This window comes from Callospermophilus lateralis, chromosome 7 (assembly GCF_048772815.1).
Source record: "Callospermophilus lateralis isolate mCalLat2 chromosome 7, mCalLat2.hap1, whole genome shotgun sequence".
Taxonomy (NCBI): domain Eukaryota; kingdom Metazoa; phylum Chordata; class Mammalia; order Rodentia; family Sciuridae; genus Callospermophilus; species Callospermophilus lateralis.
The window spans coordinates 24,382,467-24,400,264 of NC_135311.1; the positions used below are offsets into that span (position 1 = coordinate 24,382,467).

At 36.0% G+C, this 17,798-nt stretch overlaps 1 protein-coding gene and 1 pseudogene across 1 annotated transcript in view; one reads left to right on the forward strand and one right to left on the reverse strand.

Moving 5' to 3' along the window:
- Nucleotides 1-4,403: 4,403 nt before the first annotated feature.
- On the reverse strand, nucleotides 4,404-5,105 carry LOC143404122 (thioredoxin-related transmembrane protein 1 pseudogene; annotated as a pseudogene).
- Nucleotides 5,106-7,171: 2,066 nt separating this feature from the next.
- The window catches only part of Ptpn22 (protein tyrosine phosphatase non-receptor type 22), a 51,632-nt gene continuing 41,005 nt past the window's right edge, over nucleotides 7,172-17,798 (forward strand). The window contains exons 1-3 of the mRNA XM_076861561.1: nucleotides 7,172-7,309; nucleotides 17,315-17,423; nucleotides 17,688-17,764. Of these exons, the coding sequence (XP_076717676.1) occupies nucleotides 7,223-7,309; nucleotides 17,315-17,423; nucleotides 17,688-17,764 (273 nt within the window). The 5' untranslated portion in view covers nucleotides 7,172-7,222. The remainder of the gene's footprint in view (nucleotides 7,310-17,314; nucleotides 17,424-17,687; nucleotides 17,765-17,798) is intronic.

A 17,798-nucleotide genomic window follows, 5' to 3' on the forward strand; every position in this document is an offset into this window, starting at 1 on the left:
ATAGATATATGGAAGATCATCTAAGAGCTCACTACTACAGGAAAACAGATGTGAAAACTGGAATGGTAGTTAACATGAGAATAGACAAGACAAGTTGAATCTAAGACATTAAAGAGAAAGGACCAACAGGCCTTGGTGAACAAGAGAATGCTTACAAGGGACTGAGCGTTTCACAGATAATGCCCATAGCCTACATTGAATCAATGGCCCAGGGATATATGGAAAGACAAGAATCGTGAAACTAAAGCTAAGATCAGTAAGTGGCTTCCCTAGGGTAAAACATGCCTCCTCATAGAAGGTTGTTCTGAGAAACTGGAGTGTTTTTCCTATTTGATTAGTTTATCTTGCCCTAATAACTTCCCCTGGAATTCTACTTAAACTTTCCTGCTCTCTAATTCCTAATTCCTTCATGATGGTGATATTTCCCCTCAAACTGGCATACCACCCTCTTGTTGGAGCAGGTGACTGGCACTGGCATTCCTGTTATCTTCTTCCTTCTGAACACAAGAGGCAGCAGTGAGATTTTAACTCCTCCAAGTGCACATCTGCACTTTCACTCCCTCCTAGAGCTCACCCTTGATGGTTTTGGCAAATTGCTTATGAGTTTTTCATTGCATGCACCTCTGAGCCTGGCTAATCTATTTTTGCTCAACCCCATATTTCAGAACACTCTCTTATGGTCCATGCCAGACTGGTTTAAATGATTCATCTTAAATTCTTCTAAGTATTTGTCAAACTTTGTTGCATGACTTGGTTCCCCTCTGCAGCTCTTGAACTTCCCATAAGATACAAATGAGTCAACACTATCTTCCTTGAAAAGCATTATGCTTTTCTTGCCATCTAGTATCTGTAGAAAGAAATCTGTAAAAAAAAAAAAAAAAAAAAAAAAACACCTAAATAACAGCTCAGATTGTTAACAATAAGACTAAAGGTTATTTTGTTTTGTTTTTCTCCTTAAGCTTGTTTTTTGCTCACTTGAGTGGTCTGCTCAGGAAATAGCCCTGTAGCTAAGTGGGTTTTTGAGGTTAGTAATTTTACAATGTTTCTATACCTTTTGGTTTTACAGTAGAGTCAACTCCTAAGAATAGCTGCTTGCTTTAAAAAAAAAAAAAAAAAGTGCTGCAATTCTAATAAGACACTATGTACAGATCCTTAGATTTGAGGTAAAAAAAAAAAAAAAAAAAAAAAAAAACTATGTATGGCAGTATCTAAGAAAGTTTCTTTCTTACATTTATTTCTCTTTTCCTTCCCTAAGGAAACTGTAAAAGAGTGTTCTGAAATTGGGGGTTGAGGAAAAATAGATTAGCCAAGCACAGAGGTGCATACTTATAATCCCAGCAATTTTGGAGACATAGGGATCACTAGTCTGAGACCAGCCTGAGCAAGACACTCAGCAACTTAACAAGATCTTGTCTCAAAATAAAAAGGACTAGGGATGTACCTCAGTAGTAAAACATCCCTAAGTTTAAGCCCTAGCACACACACATACACACACACACACACACAAAAAAAAGATTTAAGTTTTATTAGGTATCTTTTAACTTTTATCTAATAAAGAATAAAGTTCTAATTTTGATGAGCGTGAGGAACTACTAAGGTGACAGATTATGAAACCATATATCTTATTTGTTCAAACATAGAAGATTATTTTCATTTTAGGATTATGCTTTGCTACTCTGCAAATAATTTAGTTTGGAATATTTCAATTCTTATCAGTAATCATGTCTAACACCTTTAGTTCTGAGATGTTTTATTAACTGGTTAAGGATGTTACCATTTTCTGCTTTCTTACATTGTATATCTAGAACTAACAGTGTTTTGCATTTAGTGGGTACTCAATAAAATTGTTGAACAAATTAATAAATTTTTTAAAGGTTTTTTTTTTTTTCCTAAGTAGAAAGCAAACTTTATTTTATATCAAACTAAGCTTTGAACTTCCAAAGTATAAAATACCAAAGCTTTTCTATGTCAAATAAAAATCAGGAATGTTGGGACTGGGGTTGTGGCTCAGTGGTAGAGCGCTTGCCTTGCACATGTGAGACACTTGGTTCGAGTCTCAGCACCACATAAAAATAAATAAATAAATAAATGTATTGTGTCCATTTACAAATATATGTATATATATATATATATATATATATATATATGTATATAAAAATCAGGAATGTCCACCTTTACATTAAAAACAAAAAAAGAAAAAGAACAAAGTCAAAATATTCAAGCCAGGCACCATGGCACATGCCTGTAATCCCAGCAGCTCAGGAGGCTGAGGCAGGACGATCATGAGTTCAAAGCCAGCCTAGCAAGAGTGAGGCGCTAAGCAACTCAGTGAGACTCTGTCTCTAATAAAGTATAAAATAGGGCTGGGGATTCGGCTCAGTGGTCAAGTGCCCCTGAGCTCAATCCCTAATACCAAAAACAAAACAAAACAAAACAAAAGCCAACCCCCAAAACACCAAAACAACAAAATTCAAGACAAGGTTCAATAATAATAATGTAAAATCTGGAGTGAATGACCAAAATTTTAAATTATCAATATAGCTCAGTTTGATGGATCTCTCAGTAAATTTCAACTTGAAACAACAAAAAAGTACTATTTACCAACAGTAAGTATAATAGTGATACTGTTTATATCATCTAATTTGAGGTATATAATCCATGGCAAGTTAAAAAATACAAACCACACACTGACCAAGGGAACAGAAAAAAAAGCAATTAACCATTATAGGAATCAAGAGAACACCTAAGCTTATAAAAACTTTCTCAATTAGTAGCATATTCTGTATATGATGTACAGAAAACTATAATTAAAACAAGCTAGTTTTTTATTAGTTGCCTAATTTTAAAAATGAGGAAATTTTGAACTATATCTCTAAAAGACCACAGAGTTATCACTAAAATATACATTTCTCAAGACATTGGGCAAAAAGTTCCCATTTATGGGAAATATGTTCTTTTTTTTTTTCCACACAGTGAAACTGAGAAAAATCATATCAAATTATAAATCTTCTCTAATCTTAAATACCCCAATAATGCAAACCTTGAGAAATGTATTTTTTTTAAATTCAGACTTGATACAGGTTATTATTAAACAAAGATGTACAAATGTTATTGCTTTTTCAGATTTTTCAAAATTATACATTGTTTAAACAACTATAATGCTCTTAAATCATATTGTAAACTTTTTTTAAAATTTAAAGCATAATTTATTTAAACAAATTGATGATATCTTTTTTTATTATTAGTTGTTCAAAACATTACATAGCTCTTGACATATTTCATACATTCAAATTGATGATATCTTATAGTTGCATATTTATCATGTTTTCGTTGCTGGTTTTTTGTTTTTGTTTTTTTGGATCTCAATGATTTTTTGTTTGTTTGTTTGTTTTTGTTTTTTATTAGTTGTTCAAAACATTACATAGCTCTTGAAATATCCACTTGAATACTGTAAACTTTTATACCTGCTTTTCTTTTTTTATTTTTTATTTTTATTGTTGGTTGTTCAAAACATTACATAGTTCTTGACATATCATATTTCACACTTTGATTCAAGTGGGTTATGAACTCCCATTTTTACCCCGTATACAGATTGCAAAATCACATCTGTTATACATCCACTGTTTTACATATTGCCATACTAGTGTCTGTTGTATTCTGCTGCCTTTCCTACCCTCTACTATCCCCTTTTATTTTCTTAATGAAAACTGTTCAATCCAACAATCTAGGTTGAACCCTGTACTATATAAAGCAAGTCACAGTTCACATAAAAACGAATGATCAAGTCAGGCGACCTGTTGCACACCTGTAATCCCAGAGGCCTGGGAGGCCGAAGGACCACAAGTTCAAAGCTAGCCTCAGTAATTCAGAGAGGCCCTAATAATTCAGCAAGACCCTGTCTCTAATTAACATATAAAAAAGAGATGGGGATGGGACTCAGTGGTTGAGGGTCCCTGGGTTCAATTCCCAGTACCAAAAAAGAAAAAGTGGTCAATCTTCAGTTTTTATTAAAATCATGATGTTAAGATAACAAAACTGGGGCTGGGGTTGTGGCTCAGTGGTAGAGTGCTCACCTAGCATGCATGAGGCACTGGGTTAGATCTTCACAACCACATCAATGTAAAATAAAGATATTGTGTCCACCTAAAACTAAAAAATAAATATTTTTAAAAAAGGTAATTGGGCTGGGATTGTGGCTCAGCAGTAGAGCGCTCACCTAGCATGTGTGAGGCCCTGGGTTCGATCCTCAGTACCACAAAAAAATAAATAAAATAGAGATATTGTGTCCAGCTACAACTAAAAATAAATATTTAATAAATAAATAAATAAATAACAAAACTGGGTTCAATTCTTAGCACTGCATATAAATAAAGGAGAAAAACATTCATTTTAAAAAAAATTAACTAGGATTTACCAGTGGACAACAATGGACCCCCAGAGCATTGTCTTTTGCATTCTGTGAAAAGTCTGTTTGTTTCTTCTTTACTTTCAGCTTCCTCTTCTGAAACATCTTCTTTATCAGCCTTTTGTTCCTCCTCCACTTTTTTCAAAGGTTGAGAAAATTCTAGTAATGAGTTTTTTTTTTTTTTTTTAAAGGGTATGGCTGTGGTTTGTGCCCTTTTGAAGGACAAAGGCAGTCCGCCATAAATATCATACAAAGTCCTAATAACGGTCCTGAAAGCAGAGTTGCTAAAGCAAAAAGTGTGTATGATCCCCAAACTGGTAATCCAAGGTCTTCAATAAAATAGTTGTGGCAAGTAGAACAGAACCTGGACAAAACCATGATGAAACAGGTGCAATGTTCTTTACTCCTTTTCACTTATAAAGTTGATGGAGTCCTTCTTAGCCCTTGATTCCAGATAGCGCCTAAGTTCACCATCTTTACAATGATAAATTGTAGAAAGAACAGTTGTGATAAACCATCCACTCAGTCCTGTCTGCTCTGTGACATCTACTTTTGCAACATTAACCTCAATAATTCTCTCCATTCGGCAAACTTTCCAATTTTGGTTGAAGATTTTGACACACAGGACACCAAGTGCATGAAATTCTGTCATCCACTCTCCTTCCAGCAACTCTCTCCAGTTAAGCAACAGCACCAACATGGTCAGGGGAACTATGAGATGCCCAGAGGGTGCTATGGATTAATGAATTTTTATGAGTTTTTTCTAATTAAGAAAGTTGTGTAAGTTTAAAAGCATCCTTAATTCCATTACACACAATTGACTCTTTTTTTCATCTTTTAGGCTTCACTACATATATTTTATTGTGATTTTAATTTTTTTTTGTACTAGGAATTGAACCCAGGGGCATTTTTACCATGGCCTTTTTTATTTTTTGTTTTGAGACAGGTTCTCACCAAGTTATTTAGGGCCTCACTAAGTTGCCGAGGCTGGCCCTGAACTTGGGGTCTTCCTGCCTCAGCCTCCTGAGTCTCTGAGAATACAGGCATGGGTTAAAATTTTGTATTCTTTTTAATGTAAAGTCTTCCCATATTTTATGTGTTTTTAAATAGTCAAACACTGCATTATTTAGAGCAGCAAGAAAGTCACCTTAATGCTAGGTGGGGATAATCTGAGAAATATTATCATATTCCAACATTATTGCTGAAGAATTATAGTTCATTTTAATTTATGTGGACTGGGATCAAAACTATGTGGAATACTGGCTTCAAGTTGCCTGTAACCAAGACACCTCAACTATCTCCTTTCTTACTGTTGGGCCCAATAAAGAGGATGCAGCCTCTTGGTAATGTTCAGAATCATGATTTCCTGAAGGGAGTTTGAATAATGTTGGGAAAACAGAAAGGATTGCTAATATCTTAAATAGAGGAAGTCCAAACAACATATTTCCCAGTTTTCCTCAGGATTATTTCAGACTAATTTTGTTTTCATATCATTTATTGAACCAAGATAATATGCTCATTTTGGGTTTGTTCTCACACTGAATTAGACCTTGGGTGGATTTGTACCCACTGAGGAGAGAATTTATGCAAACTGAGGCACTGAAGCTTTTTCAAGAACAGCTGTTTGTCAGGGCCAATGCCACACATACAGAATGACTTCCTGAAACAATATCTGTTCTAAGACATTCGTTGCAGAGTAAAAATGTCTACTCTAGAAACTATTCTTCAGGCTTTGTTTGTTTTGAGACAGAATCTATGTATGTTGCCCAGGCAAGATTTGAACTCCTGGACTCAAGCTATCCTCCTGCCTTAGCTTCTTGAGGTGCTGGTACTATAGATATGCCTGGTTCTCAGGCTTGACCTAGAATTCACACTGTAGTCAGAAAGGTAGTTGATTTTACTTTCTTTTTGTTACTGTTTGCCAGCATTACATTCTGGAGATATTGTGCTGCCCTGTCAGGTACTCTTGGCAAGGACCACTAGCTCCTGGTTCCATGTAGACCAGTGCTCTTGGCCTTTATGTCCAGAACCCAGGTGAAGCTCAAAGAGCTGCTGGGGGGTTGAAGAGGTGCTGAAATCAATACTTCCCTAATGGAGTGCAGGACTTCCCCAGCTCTGGGAGAGACATAGACTGTTAGAAACAGCTGACTTTGCTTCATCCAAAAGAAAATATGAGGTCTGTATGGCAGATTTTAAAAGCTCTGAATAAAAATCCTTCTTTGATGAACAGAAGTTTACTGTTGATCACACTGACAAGAAACTTTTGGGAGAACGGTCCAGGTAGAAGATGTGTCACTCCAAACACGGTTTCCTTTCTGGGCCTAATTGAACTTTGTAGAGTTCATATGGAACATGAAAAAAAACCAAGATGTCAACAGGGCCTTTATACTCACTGACAAAATGGGGAGAGGCAAAAGTTATCCATGAGAACTGTAGTTCTGCATTTTCTCTGGAAAGCAGAAAGAAAGATGAATTTTGCTTAAAGGTGATGGGGTGGAACAGTCTCAGAGCTAAGCAGACAATATTTTAAGTTCTGGTTAGCCTCTTGTTTGTTAAAAACTTGAATTGTAACCAGCTTTCTTTGTTGAGAAGGAAGGCGCTAGGGCCCTGGAGTGAGATGATGGCTTTGTTGTGTGACCACAGAGGCTGGTTTCATACTAATTTCCTCTAGAGCTTGTGATGAAGTCAGTAAACCACAGCCTTCAGCATGCTATGTTCAGGCAGCAGCAGTGGCTTCTTGGTGGTGTCTCGGCCATGACACACATTTGACATGCCCTCCCTTAACCTACTCACAGACTGTTTCTCTTACTCTGCAGCATGGACCAAAGAGAAATTCTGCAGAAGTTCCTGGATGAGGCCCAAAACAAGAAAATTAACAAAGAGGAGTTTGCCAGTGAGTTTCTGGTGAGTCCTGTGTGTGACGCTCTCAGAGTAGTTACATACACTGTTTGACTATAGTGATTCAACTCTTCTAGACCAAATTGCTCTCAAGACAAAGTAATTATCAGACCTTGAAGGAGAAGAAAGAGGGCAATCTAAAAGTCTGACTGCTCTGGTTTTGATACATTTAGGTATTTTATTAAAAATACTGTTTTTAATATTCTGTTTGCTAGTGTTTTAGAGTTTGGAAATCCTACAGAGGCAAAACACAACTCCAGATGTATAAATACTAATCTAATATTAATTGAACATTCACAGTTCCCTAGGCATCAGAGTTGTGGTTTATTCTTCAAATTACTAATTTTAATTAATATTAAGAAGAAAGAGAGAGGGGAGGGGGGATAGTAGAGGATAGGAAAGGTAGCAGAATACAACAGTTACTAATAGGGCATTATGTAAAATTGTGGCTGTGTAACCGATGTGATTCTGCAATCTGTATTTGGGGTAAAAATGGGAGTTCATAACCCACTTGAATCTAATGTATGAAATATGATATGTCAAGAGCTTTGTAATATTTTGAACAACCAATAAAAAAAAGAAGAAGAAAGAGAGCACAATTAATTTTTTATAGAATATTGTTTTTAACCTCCTCATGGGATGCCATTTGGATGACAGAGGTTTTTGAAAAGCATCAAAACTACTGATTGTCACTTTTTTCTTTTCTTTTTCCTATGAGAAAAATATTAGAACGTGTTTTTATAATAACAGGGTTTCCCTAGCTTACATTGCTTAGAGAGGTGGAAAGGCTGGGGTGGGGAGTAGAGACAAGTGAGGGCCATGGAGAGAAATACGAGTGTAGCCTTGGGTCAGATAGATTGATTTTGCAGAGGAACAATGCCTTCCTCTGAAGGAACTGTAGGTATTGGTGCATGCAATGGAAGTTGGATAGACCTCATTCACTCTATTACCTGGCACATCAGTGAATATAGGATGTCCAATAGTACCTCTCATATGTTTTGGAATACTTGCAGCTGTATTTCAGAGCTATAAGGATGGCTGTAAAGAAGAGGGAAAAAACAAGAGAACTGATACTTCATCAATCAAATTGTAGACTATTTAACATGTTCCTTAATCTTCCCAAATCGCTGTTTTTTAGTATATATATATATATATATATATATATATATATATATATATATATTTTAGTTGTGGATGGACATAATACCTTTATTTTTATGTGGTGCTAAGGATCGAACTCAGTGCCATACATATGATAAGCAATCACTGTAGCAGTGAGCTACAATCCCAGTCCCCAAATCTCTTATTTTCTATTTTATAAAATGGGGATAATAATTTATGTCCTAATCATTTTTATAGATTTGTTGTGATGATTAAATATCAGTAATAATAATAATGACTATAGTGATAAAATGTGAGTCGCATGCTATGGTGCACACTTGTTATCTCAGCTACTCAGAAAACTGAGTGAGAATGATTGCAAGTTCCAGGCCAGCCTAGGCAACTTAAATATATATATAGTGGTTATTTGGTAATATTTATTGAGCATGTACCATGGATCAAGTTCAGTTCTAGGCAATACAATAGCGAACAAAATGAATAAGTCTTTGCCCTCCGGAGCTAACATTCTGGTACCAGAGAATAGATAATAAAATACTTTGTAAACTCTCCAGTGATCAGATATTATGGATGAGTGATGAGATGTTATGATAGGAAACCCCTATGTTAGTTCAACTTGGAATAATATCATGGTGTCATTAAAAAATATATATATATATATGCTTCTACTGTTACTAGCCAGGCATTCTGAGCCTCTCTGAAGAGATTTACCAAAGAGAAGGTAAGGAGCGCATTTGTCTGTGTAGACACATGCCTGCTCTGGGGTTGTGATTCCTGATCCAGATTCTCCCAAGGATAGAGGTAAAAAGTGAGCTGACAGGCAGTGCCAGTCTCTGTTCTATTTTGACTGTATTTTTTAAAAATAGTACGGACTGCTTTCCTAATATCTGACCGTTTTAAAGCTCAGGTCATTATACTCTCTTACCAAATTACAGCAGCTACCTTTAACTGGTTTCATTGCTTCTAGCCTTTCCCCACCTTCAATGACTTTTCCGTTCAACACCCAAGTGATCTTTTAATAATATAAATTTGGTCATTTTTTCCTTTCTTAAGAACTTTTTATAGTTCGTATCTTTTAGTTGTTTATAATAGTAAAATATAATAACATTTAGAAGAGTAAGACATGTAAGTATAATTATAAAGCAACCACCCAGTCAACTAATAGAGCACTGTCAGACTCCAGAAGACCCCAATATATCCTTTCCCCAGCAGACCCCCTCCACCCACCCACCTCACCTTGCCACAGGGATAATCACTAATCCTGACTTTTATATTAATCACTTCCTTTCTTTTCTAGCTCCTGATTTTAAGAATCTTGTTTTTGGGTAGTGATTAAGTGGAACCTCACTGTTCACTGACTCATGTCCTCCAGTGGAAAAACAGAGTCTCACCCTGAGCCCCACCTAAAGGTTCAGCTGAGACACCAGAGGAATAGCAGTGGGGGAGTGGGGGTGGAAGTGAACGGGGTCAGATTGCTCATTTGGACAAGCTAAATACCGCCATTAGATCAGAGGGCTTTCCACCTGGTAATGTCCCATACCTCACCTTCAGCCTTTAATGTCTTCTCCCAGCATGTGATGTTCTGAGAATTGAGGATTGTGTGACACAAGGCCACTGCTAGTAGGTGGTATTCTTTGTGGGACTTACCAAAAGGTGTCCCTCTTCTGGAGAGATGCCCTGTTTATCTTTTGCCCTCCTCCCTGGTTCAGATTTCAGTCCTCACTTCTGCCTTATCCATGTATCTTTGTGCAGAGCACAATATACTTAACTGGATCTGGCAGGCCTACTGTGACAGCTGATGTAAAATGCCGTGCTGCTTAGGTCTGTTCTCTGTGCCAAGACTAAACTAAATTCAAAACTTTCCAGTGGCGTACTTTCCCTCTGCCTTGAGCATTCCTCACATTCCTCTTTACCTAGTTAACTTTTTTATTTTATTTTTTTAAGAGACAGGGTCTTGCTAAGTTGCTTAACACCTTGCTTTTGCTGAGGCTGGCTTTGAACTCACAATCCTCCTGCCTCAGCCTCCTGTGCGGCTGGAATTTCAGGCATATGCGACCATGCCTGGCCCTAGTTAATGTTTCATAATTCTTTAGATCTACATTTGGTGGGGCCTTTTTTCCCCTTCCTCTTTTTTTCTTCTTCTCATTCTCCTCCTTCTTCTTCTTTAATATTCTTTTTGTGGTAGTAGAGATTGGGCTCTGGGGCTGGGTGTGGTGGCGCACGCCTGTAATCCCAGTAGCTTGGGAGGCTGAAGCAGGAGGATCACAAGTTCAAAGCCAGCCTCAGCAATAGCAAGGGGCTAAGCAACTCAGTAAGACGCTATCTCTGAATAAAATACAAAATAGGGCTGGGGATGTGGCTCGGTGGTCAAGTGCCCCTGAGCCCTGAGTTCAATCCCCCGAACCCCACCATCCCCCAAAAAACTCTGGGCCTGGAGCATATGAGGCAAGTGTTCTACCACTGCACTACAGACATCTTCAGCCCTAAAAAATTTTTCTTGACCTCCCTGAATAGACCAACTTTCTTATTATAAAAGTTCATATTGGCTCCATCTGGTATTTATACTTATCAAAATTCCAATTTTATATTTATTTGTGTGGTGCCCATATAAGAACTTGGATCAAGAAGTAGGACACTGCCCACACCACAGAAATCCCTTGGGTATACTTCCAAATAACAGTCCTACACCAGTAAGATTAGTTATAAACCCTGTCATGATATAGTTTTTTTACATTGCTTTAATATCTAGTTCACTAAACAACAGAGATTAATTGTATCTGTCTTTGAACTATATGTAAATAAAATCAAGTTAAATGTTCTTTTTTAAATATTTACTTTTTAGTTGTAGTTGGACACAATACCTTTATTTTATTTATTTTTATGTGATGCTGAGGATGGAACCCAGGGCCTCGCACGTGCTAGGCAAGCACTTTACCTATGAGCCACAACCGCAGCCCCTAAATGTTCTTTTATGTCTTGTTTTCTCACTCTACATTCTATTTGCAAAATATCAACTTCATTAGGTGTAATTTTTTCTAATCATTTTTATGAATTCTATCAAGGTCAATAGATGAAATTACTGATACATTGAGAGAGGTAAGTAGCCACTTAGGGTGACATGTCTATTTCAAATTGCCGTAGTTAGTGTCCAATCTTTAGCTTTGCTCATCTAGAAATTCAGATGTTTTACTATATCCAGCATTGATCAAGAGCAAGCAACTGGCTCATAATAATCAAACACAAGAAATTCACTAGAAATCAGAAAACCAATTTGTCAGTTTTTAAAGGGAGAAAAGTAACTGTCAAACAGGGTAGAAGTTTGCATTGACTGGCCAGTGTATTTCCTCTTTGTAGGAAAAAAAGTTTGAAAAGTCAACTGTAAACAGAAAGTATTTGATGAACCAGGTGTTGTCACCTATAATCCCAGCAACTCAGGAGACTGAAGCAGGAGGATCACAAATTCAAGGCCAGCCTCCACAATTTAGCAAGACCCTCAGTAACTTAGTGGGACTGGTGCTGTAGCTCAGTGGTAAAGCGCCCTAAGGTTCAATTCCCAGTGCCAAAAAAAGGGAAGTGTTTGATGAGCATGGTGATTTTAGTGGCCTCAACTATGATGGTGTGATGTCTCTGTCTCCTTGTTAGAAACTTCAGTCTGGTGACCAACAACCTATCCCGGACAGCACTAGGGACATAGTACAAGTGCTTGTTATTGTTTTTCCTTTTTCCAAAACAAGGACTATCCTTTTCCATTAGCACATCCTTTGTCAGATACACTGCAATTTATAAAGGAATAAGTATCCTCTTGGACCAGTTACTGCGGCTACTTTTGTTCTTATAATGTGTATGTTTCGGTCATTATAAATCAGTTAAAGCTTGGTTATGTGTTATGTGTTGGTCAATTTTGCTGCATGCATTTAATGTTAAGAATTTCTTTTCTACACTGGAGGCAGATGAAGCAACTTCATTTAAAAAGTATGTGTAAAAGTATGAATTGTAAGTCAGGTATTGGACTAAATATGTATATATAAGTTCCTTGGATGTCTACATATATTTATTTGTAAGAATACAGAAATATGAACATAGCTTTATGCAGATATGGTAATTTGATTAATAGTGATTTTCTGCCTTTAAAAAAATATTTTGGTATCCAAATAGGAATCCAAACAACAAAAAGACTACTGATACCACTTTACCTATCAAATGGACCCATATTTAAAATATTATAATTCTAACATTGGTCAGAATTCAAATATATGCAGTTTTATATAATACTGAAATGACCTTTTTGGAGGCAAAATTTGTATACAGTTTCAGCAGACATAATAATATAGATCAAAGTTTATTATAATGAGAAAATTCTTTGACCATTCTTACAAATTCATCTGAAGGGAATAATAAAAGATATTTATGGTTTGGCTACATACTATAGTATTGTTATAATTATGAAATATTGGAAATAGCTTTAATGTCCAACAATAAAAAAATAGGTTAAGAAACTTTGGTTATATTCCATATAATGGAATATATATGCCACTATTTAAAAAAAAAAAAAAAAAAAAAAAAAACGCCACAAATTGGTAAGTAAAAAGAGCAAATTACAAAACCCTGCCTGTGATCCCATCTTTATTATAATAATGTGTGGATAAAAAGTTGGAGGGTACTATTATAAAATAATAAGAGTGGTTAACTCTGGATAGTGGAATTATAGATGATTTTTATCATCTTATTTTTGTTTCTCTGTATATTCCAAATTTCTTTCAACGAGTATGTATTTTTTACCTTAAAAATATATACATTTATGGGCAGCAGTTATAGCTCAGCTGTAGAGCACTTGCCTAACATGTGTGAAGCACTGGATTTGATCCTCAGCACCCCATAAAATTAATTTTTTTTAAAAAAAAATTAGGTATTGTATCCATCTACAACTAAAACAATTTTTTCGAATATTTTTTTTTTTTAGTTGTTGGTAGACCTTTATTTAATTTATTTATTTATATGTGATGCTGAGAATCAAACCCAGTGCCTCACACATGCCAGGCAAGTATACTACCACTGAGCCCCAGCCCCAGCCCTAAAACAATAAAAAAAAAAAAAAAAAAAAAAAAAAAATCTCTATTTAGGGCTGGGGCTATAGCTCAGTGGCAGAGCATTTGCCTAGCATGTGTGAGGAACTGGGTTTGATCCTTAGCACTGCATTAAAACAAATAGAATAAATGCATACTGTCCTTTTACAACTTCAAAAAAAAAAATCTATATTTATAAATTTCCTTTAGTGTTGTTGGATTCCATTCAAACAATAAAAAAATAAAAGTTTTATGTTTCTTGGGTCAAAGATATTTCTGTAGAAAGATAAATATGATATTCATTAAATATTAAGACATATTTACTAAGTATGAAGGATTCATTGAGCTCTAATAGGAAAAAGAGATGCTCAGTTCTGAAGGCCAGGTTTAATTGCTAATGTTGGTTTAAAAGATACTAGAAATCAGACTGGTCTTGTAGCAACTTCATAGACAGACCAGGGAAGACCTGGAAATATATTGTTTCAATGTTTTTAAAGTAATGATACTAACTAACCAGTTGTGAACACAGTACCTCTTGCACAGCAAGTGTACAAACATCTGTTGAATTGAAATGATTCATTGGTGTGAGTCAGCTTATTGCTTGAACATACTTATTAACATTTCTTGACTTTTATGCACATTAAGGTGAATTTTTTTTTTCTGTTGCCACCAGAATAATTATATCATATTCTCATCTCCAGCCTCTCACTAGGGTCCATCTAGTCCCACATTTTCAGTTGTTCACAGGACATTTTTAACAAATATCTTGATATTTCCTTCTATGTTATGTATCTAAACTTGACTCTCCCCAGTTTGGCTATTGCCTACCCACCTACCCATTTACCCCACTGGTGATTTGGAAACTAGCCTCCATAAATTTGATTATCTTGTTAAGAGATAATTATGTGCACACTCAGGGCCAGTTCAGTCTGTCCTCTTTTCCTACTGGTAGTACTCCTGTTTGCTGGGTTTGAAGGCCAGAGCTCCTAATTCTACCCCTTAGCAGTCATGCTTTCTTTCTCCTGTTGGAGGCTTCATATAATACTGACCTACAGTTGTAAGCTCTGGAGACAGTCCAACTTTAATTTCTTCTTTCCCTAGCACAACAGGCCAGGTTTGTTTTTTTTTTTCCCCTTTCCAAAATACAACTTATATTATGCCTTTTATACAGTAACCTGGTCCTTCAAGGCAAAGATATTGTGGTCTTTTCTTTTTTGGAAATGACTTTAGTTAATTTATAAGTCTATCAGATTAAAAACATGCAAAACTCAGTCCTGATTTCTAAAGTCTTAGCGCCCAACCCCAGTTCTGTTCTTTTTTGAAAGGAAAACAGTAATATAGTCCACAAACTGATTGAACTTACTATTGGCTTATCAAGCACACATAGATTTTGGTTTCTCATATACCGCCCTATTTCAGAGTCCACATGAGATGCTGGCCTTTTCACTTGATTCTCCCAGAAATTCTCCCCTGGATTTCTCTTGACAGTGCCTCTTCCATGGAACTCACATCCCCTGCCTTGTGGCTGATCAAGAAATACCTAGTTTCAACAACAACAAAACAAAAGAAAAAAACCACCTCTCTCCCCACCCCTAGATATATACCATCTCTCCTTTGGGTTGGGAGTGTAGCTCAGTGGTAGAATGCTTACTTAGCATGCACAAGGCTCTGGGTTTGATCCCCAGCAGTGGAAAAAAAAAATCACTGCTAGTCATTTGAGAAAATTTCTTATTTCCTTACTTCTTTTTATTAGTTTACTCTGTGGAAGATAACAGACCATAGTCATGGGTGAGAAATGCAAAAGGAGTACCAAGGATATATTTATGAGAAAGGAAAGAAATGCCCTAGTTTAAAAGAAGTGACGCCAATTTGTGCAATAGTGAGAGAATCTAGGAGACATCTATAGATGCTTTGTAACTAGAAGACATTGGGAAATATGGGAGAAGCAGGTTGGGGTCCAACTATAGAGAGCCTTGAGTATCTGGCTAAGGAGTTCAGTTTTTTATTTCCTAGTAGCAAAAGTGATTCATTGGGGTTGGGGCTGTAGCTCAGTGGCAGAGCACTTGCCTAGCATGTTCGAGACACTGGGCTTAATCCTTAGCACATATACAAATAAAATAAAGGCATTCTGTCCATCTACAACTACAAAAAAAATTTTAAAAAGTGATTCATTGAAGTTATTTTGTGCATAAGACAGATGAGAAAAGCAGTATTTTAGTAGAATTAACAGAATTATGCCCAATGAATGTGGAGAAAGAAATGCATGAAGATGAGTTTATAAGTACCTAAGAGTTAACAAGATTTAAGGAAAAAGCCTAAATGAAGGTGTCTCTAGTAAGCCTGGGAAGGAAGACTGATGCAAGACATTTCATGGTAAGAATCAGTTGAATGTGCTAACTAAAGTAGAGGTGGAATTTTGGAAAGGGGGGAACTCCACATGACTCACTTTCTAAAGTGTGGTTGTTTAGAATAAAGATAGTGCCATTGACAATTATAGTGGGGACAGTTATGACTTTGGTTTTAAATGTACTGAGTCTGAGGCTGTAATAAGATTCTCAAGTGTCTAGGACATGGATTGGGAATATAATTCTATTTGAATCACTTAAATAAATCAACAAACACTTGTATGTCTTCTATAGGATATAGAAGGATATGTATAGGATATCTCTGAGTAAATGTATGTATAGTAAGAGAAGAGCAGAGAATTGAAGATTTAAAATCTGAAATTTGTGTAGTTCTCGGAAGATAGAAAAGCTCAGAGGATCAAAGAGGAGAACCAGGATAATTTAGACAAATAAGGGCCAAGGAAGGAAGAAATTTCAAGAAGAAAGTTACAGAGAATGAAGATTGAGGAGATGCTGAGGGAGCTAGTCCATAGGAGGTAATCAATGCTCCTCCGATGACCAATTCTCCAAGGTTGAAAATTAATAAAAGTTATTTCCTTTAGTTTAATTCAACACAAACTTTCATCAATTATCATAAATGTTTCTCCCTTTCTTCTTTAAGATGTTTCTCCCTCTCTGCTCACAAGTCAGATCTAGTTGATATGGATTCTTTGGTAAGGGAGATAAAATTTGGGACAAGTTTGATCCCTATCAAGGAGCCAAAGAGGAATTATCATTTCCTCTGACCTGAAGTTTTGATCTATAGTTACAGTATTAGAAAATGAGAATATAATTTTAAGGAGTAACTTCACTGTCTTGTTCAACCATATAATGCTAGCTCTTGTTCAATCATGTAATGCTAGACCCTGGCAGCCTAGATCCTGTTCTACCAATAGAATGTCATGCTATTTAGAGCACTGTTTGGCTGAAGGGTAGGTTCAACGTTTAAATCACACTTGATTCCTTTTGGGACTGCAATCTTTGAAATTTATCTAGCTTTAGGCAGATTTTATTCAGTTTAAGTTCTATTTCCATTTACAAAAAAAAAGTGATCTGAAATAAACTAATGGAACTTAGTAAGCTTCCTGTTGACCAATGAACTAAAGAGTAGCTGTAAAAAAACTAAACTCAACTTTTAATATCTCCCCCAGTGGGCATAGCATGTAGTTTGCTTTCAGAAGACATTTGGTTTTTAAAATATTCATCAGTTTAACCTTTAAGTTTTAGCTATATGTGGCTCAACTGCAGTAAGTGTGATCTTTTCACTTCTCCAAATGTCACTGAATTCTGCAATTCTTGTGCCCTGTCCTGAATGGAGTCAACCCCAGAGGATGCCAAAAGGGTTGAAGTAGAATGTTTCAAAAGTGGAGAAGGAAAACTCTCTAGAGGTAGCTTCTGACCTCCTTTCTTTAGGAAAATTAATTATTCTTGGTATTTTATTACAGAAGCTGAAAAGGCAATCTACTAAATACAAGGCAGACAAGATCTATCCTACAACCGTGGCACAGAGGCCCAAGAATATCAAGAAAAATAGATATAAGGATATTTTGCCCTGTAAGTTCCATTTTTCTCTATAAACGTGTAATTACTCTCACGTTTAATCATTTTTCCTTTTACTAAATAACTACTATGATTCCTAATCTGGAAAGTAGCATTAACAAATTAGAATTGTACTATTTAGGACTGCAAGAGATATTTATTTATTCATTCATTCACTCACTCGACATTCACGTTACCTACTGTTCACAATATTAGGCTCCGACTTAACCCTCTATGTAAGCCTTTTTAGTCACACTATGTCTTTCTTTTGTGTTACAGATGATCATAGCCGGGTAGAACTGTCCCTAATAACTTCTGATGAAGACTCCAACTATATCAATGCCAACTTCATTAAGGTATATTAAAAGGAAATAAAGGCATTCCATTTTT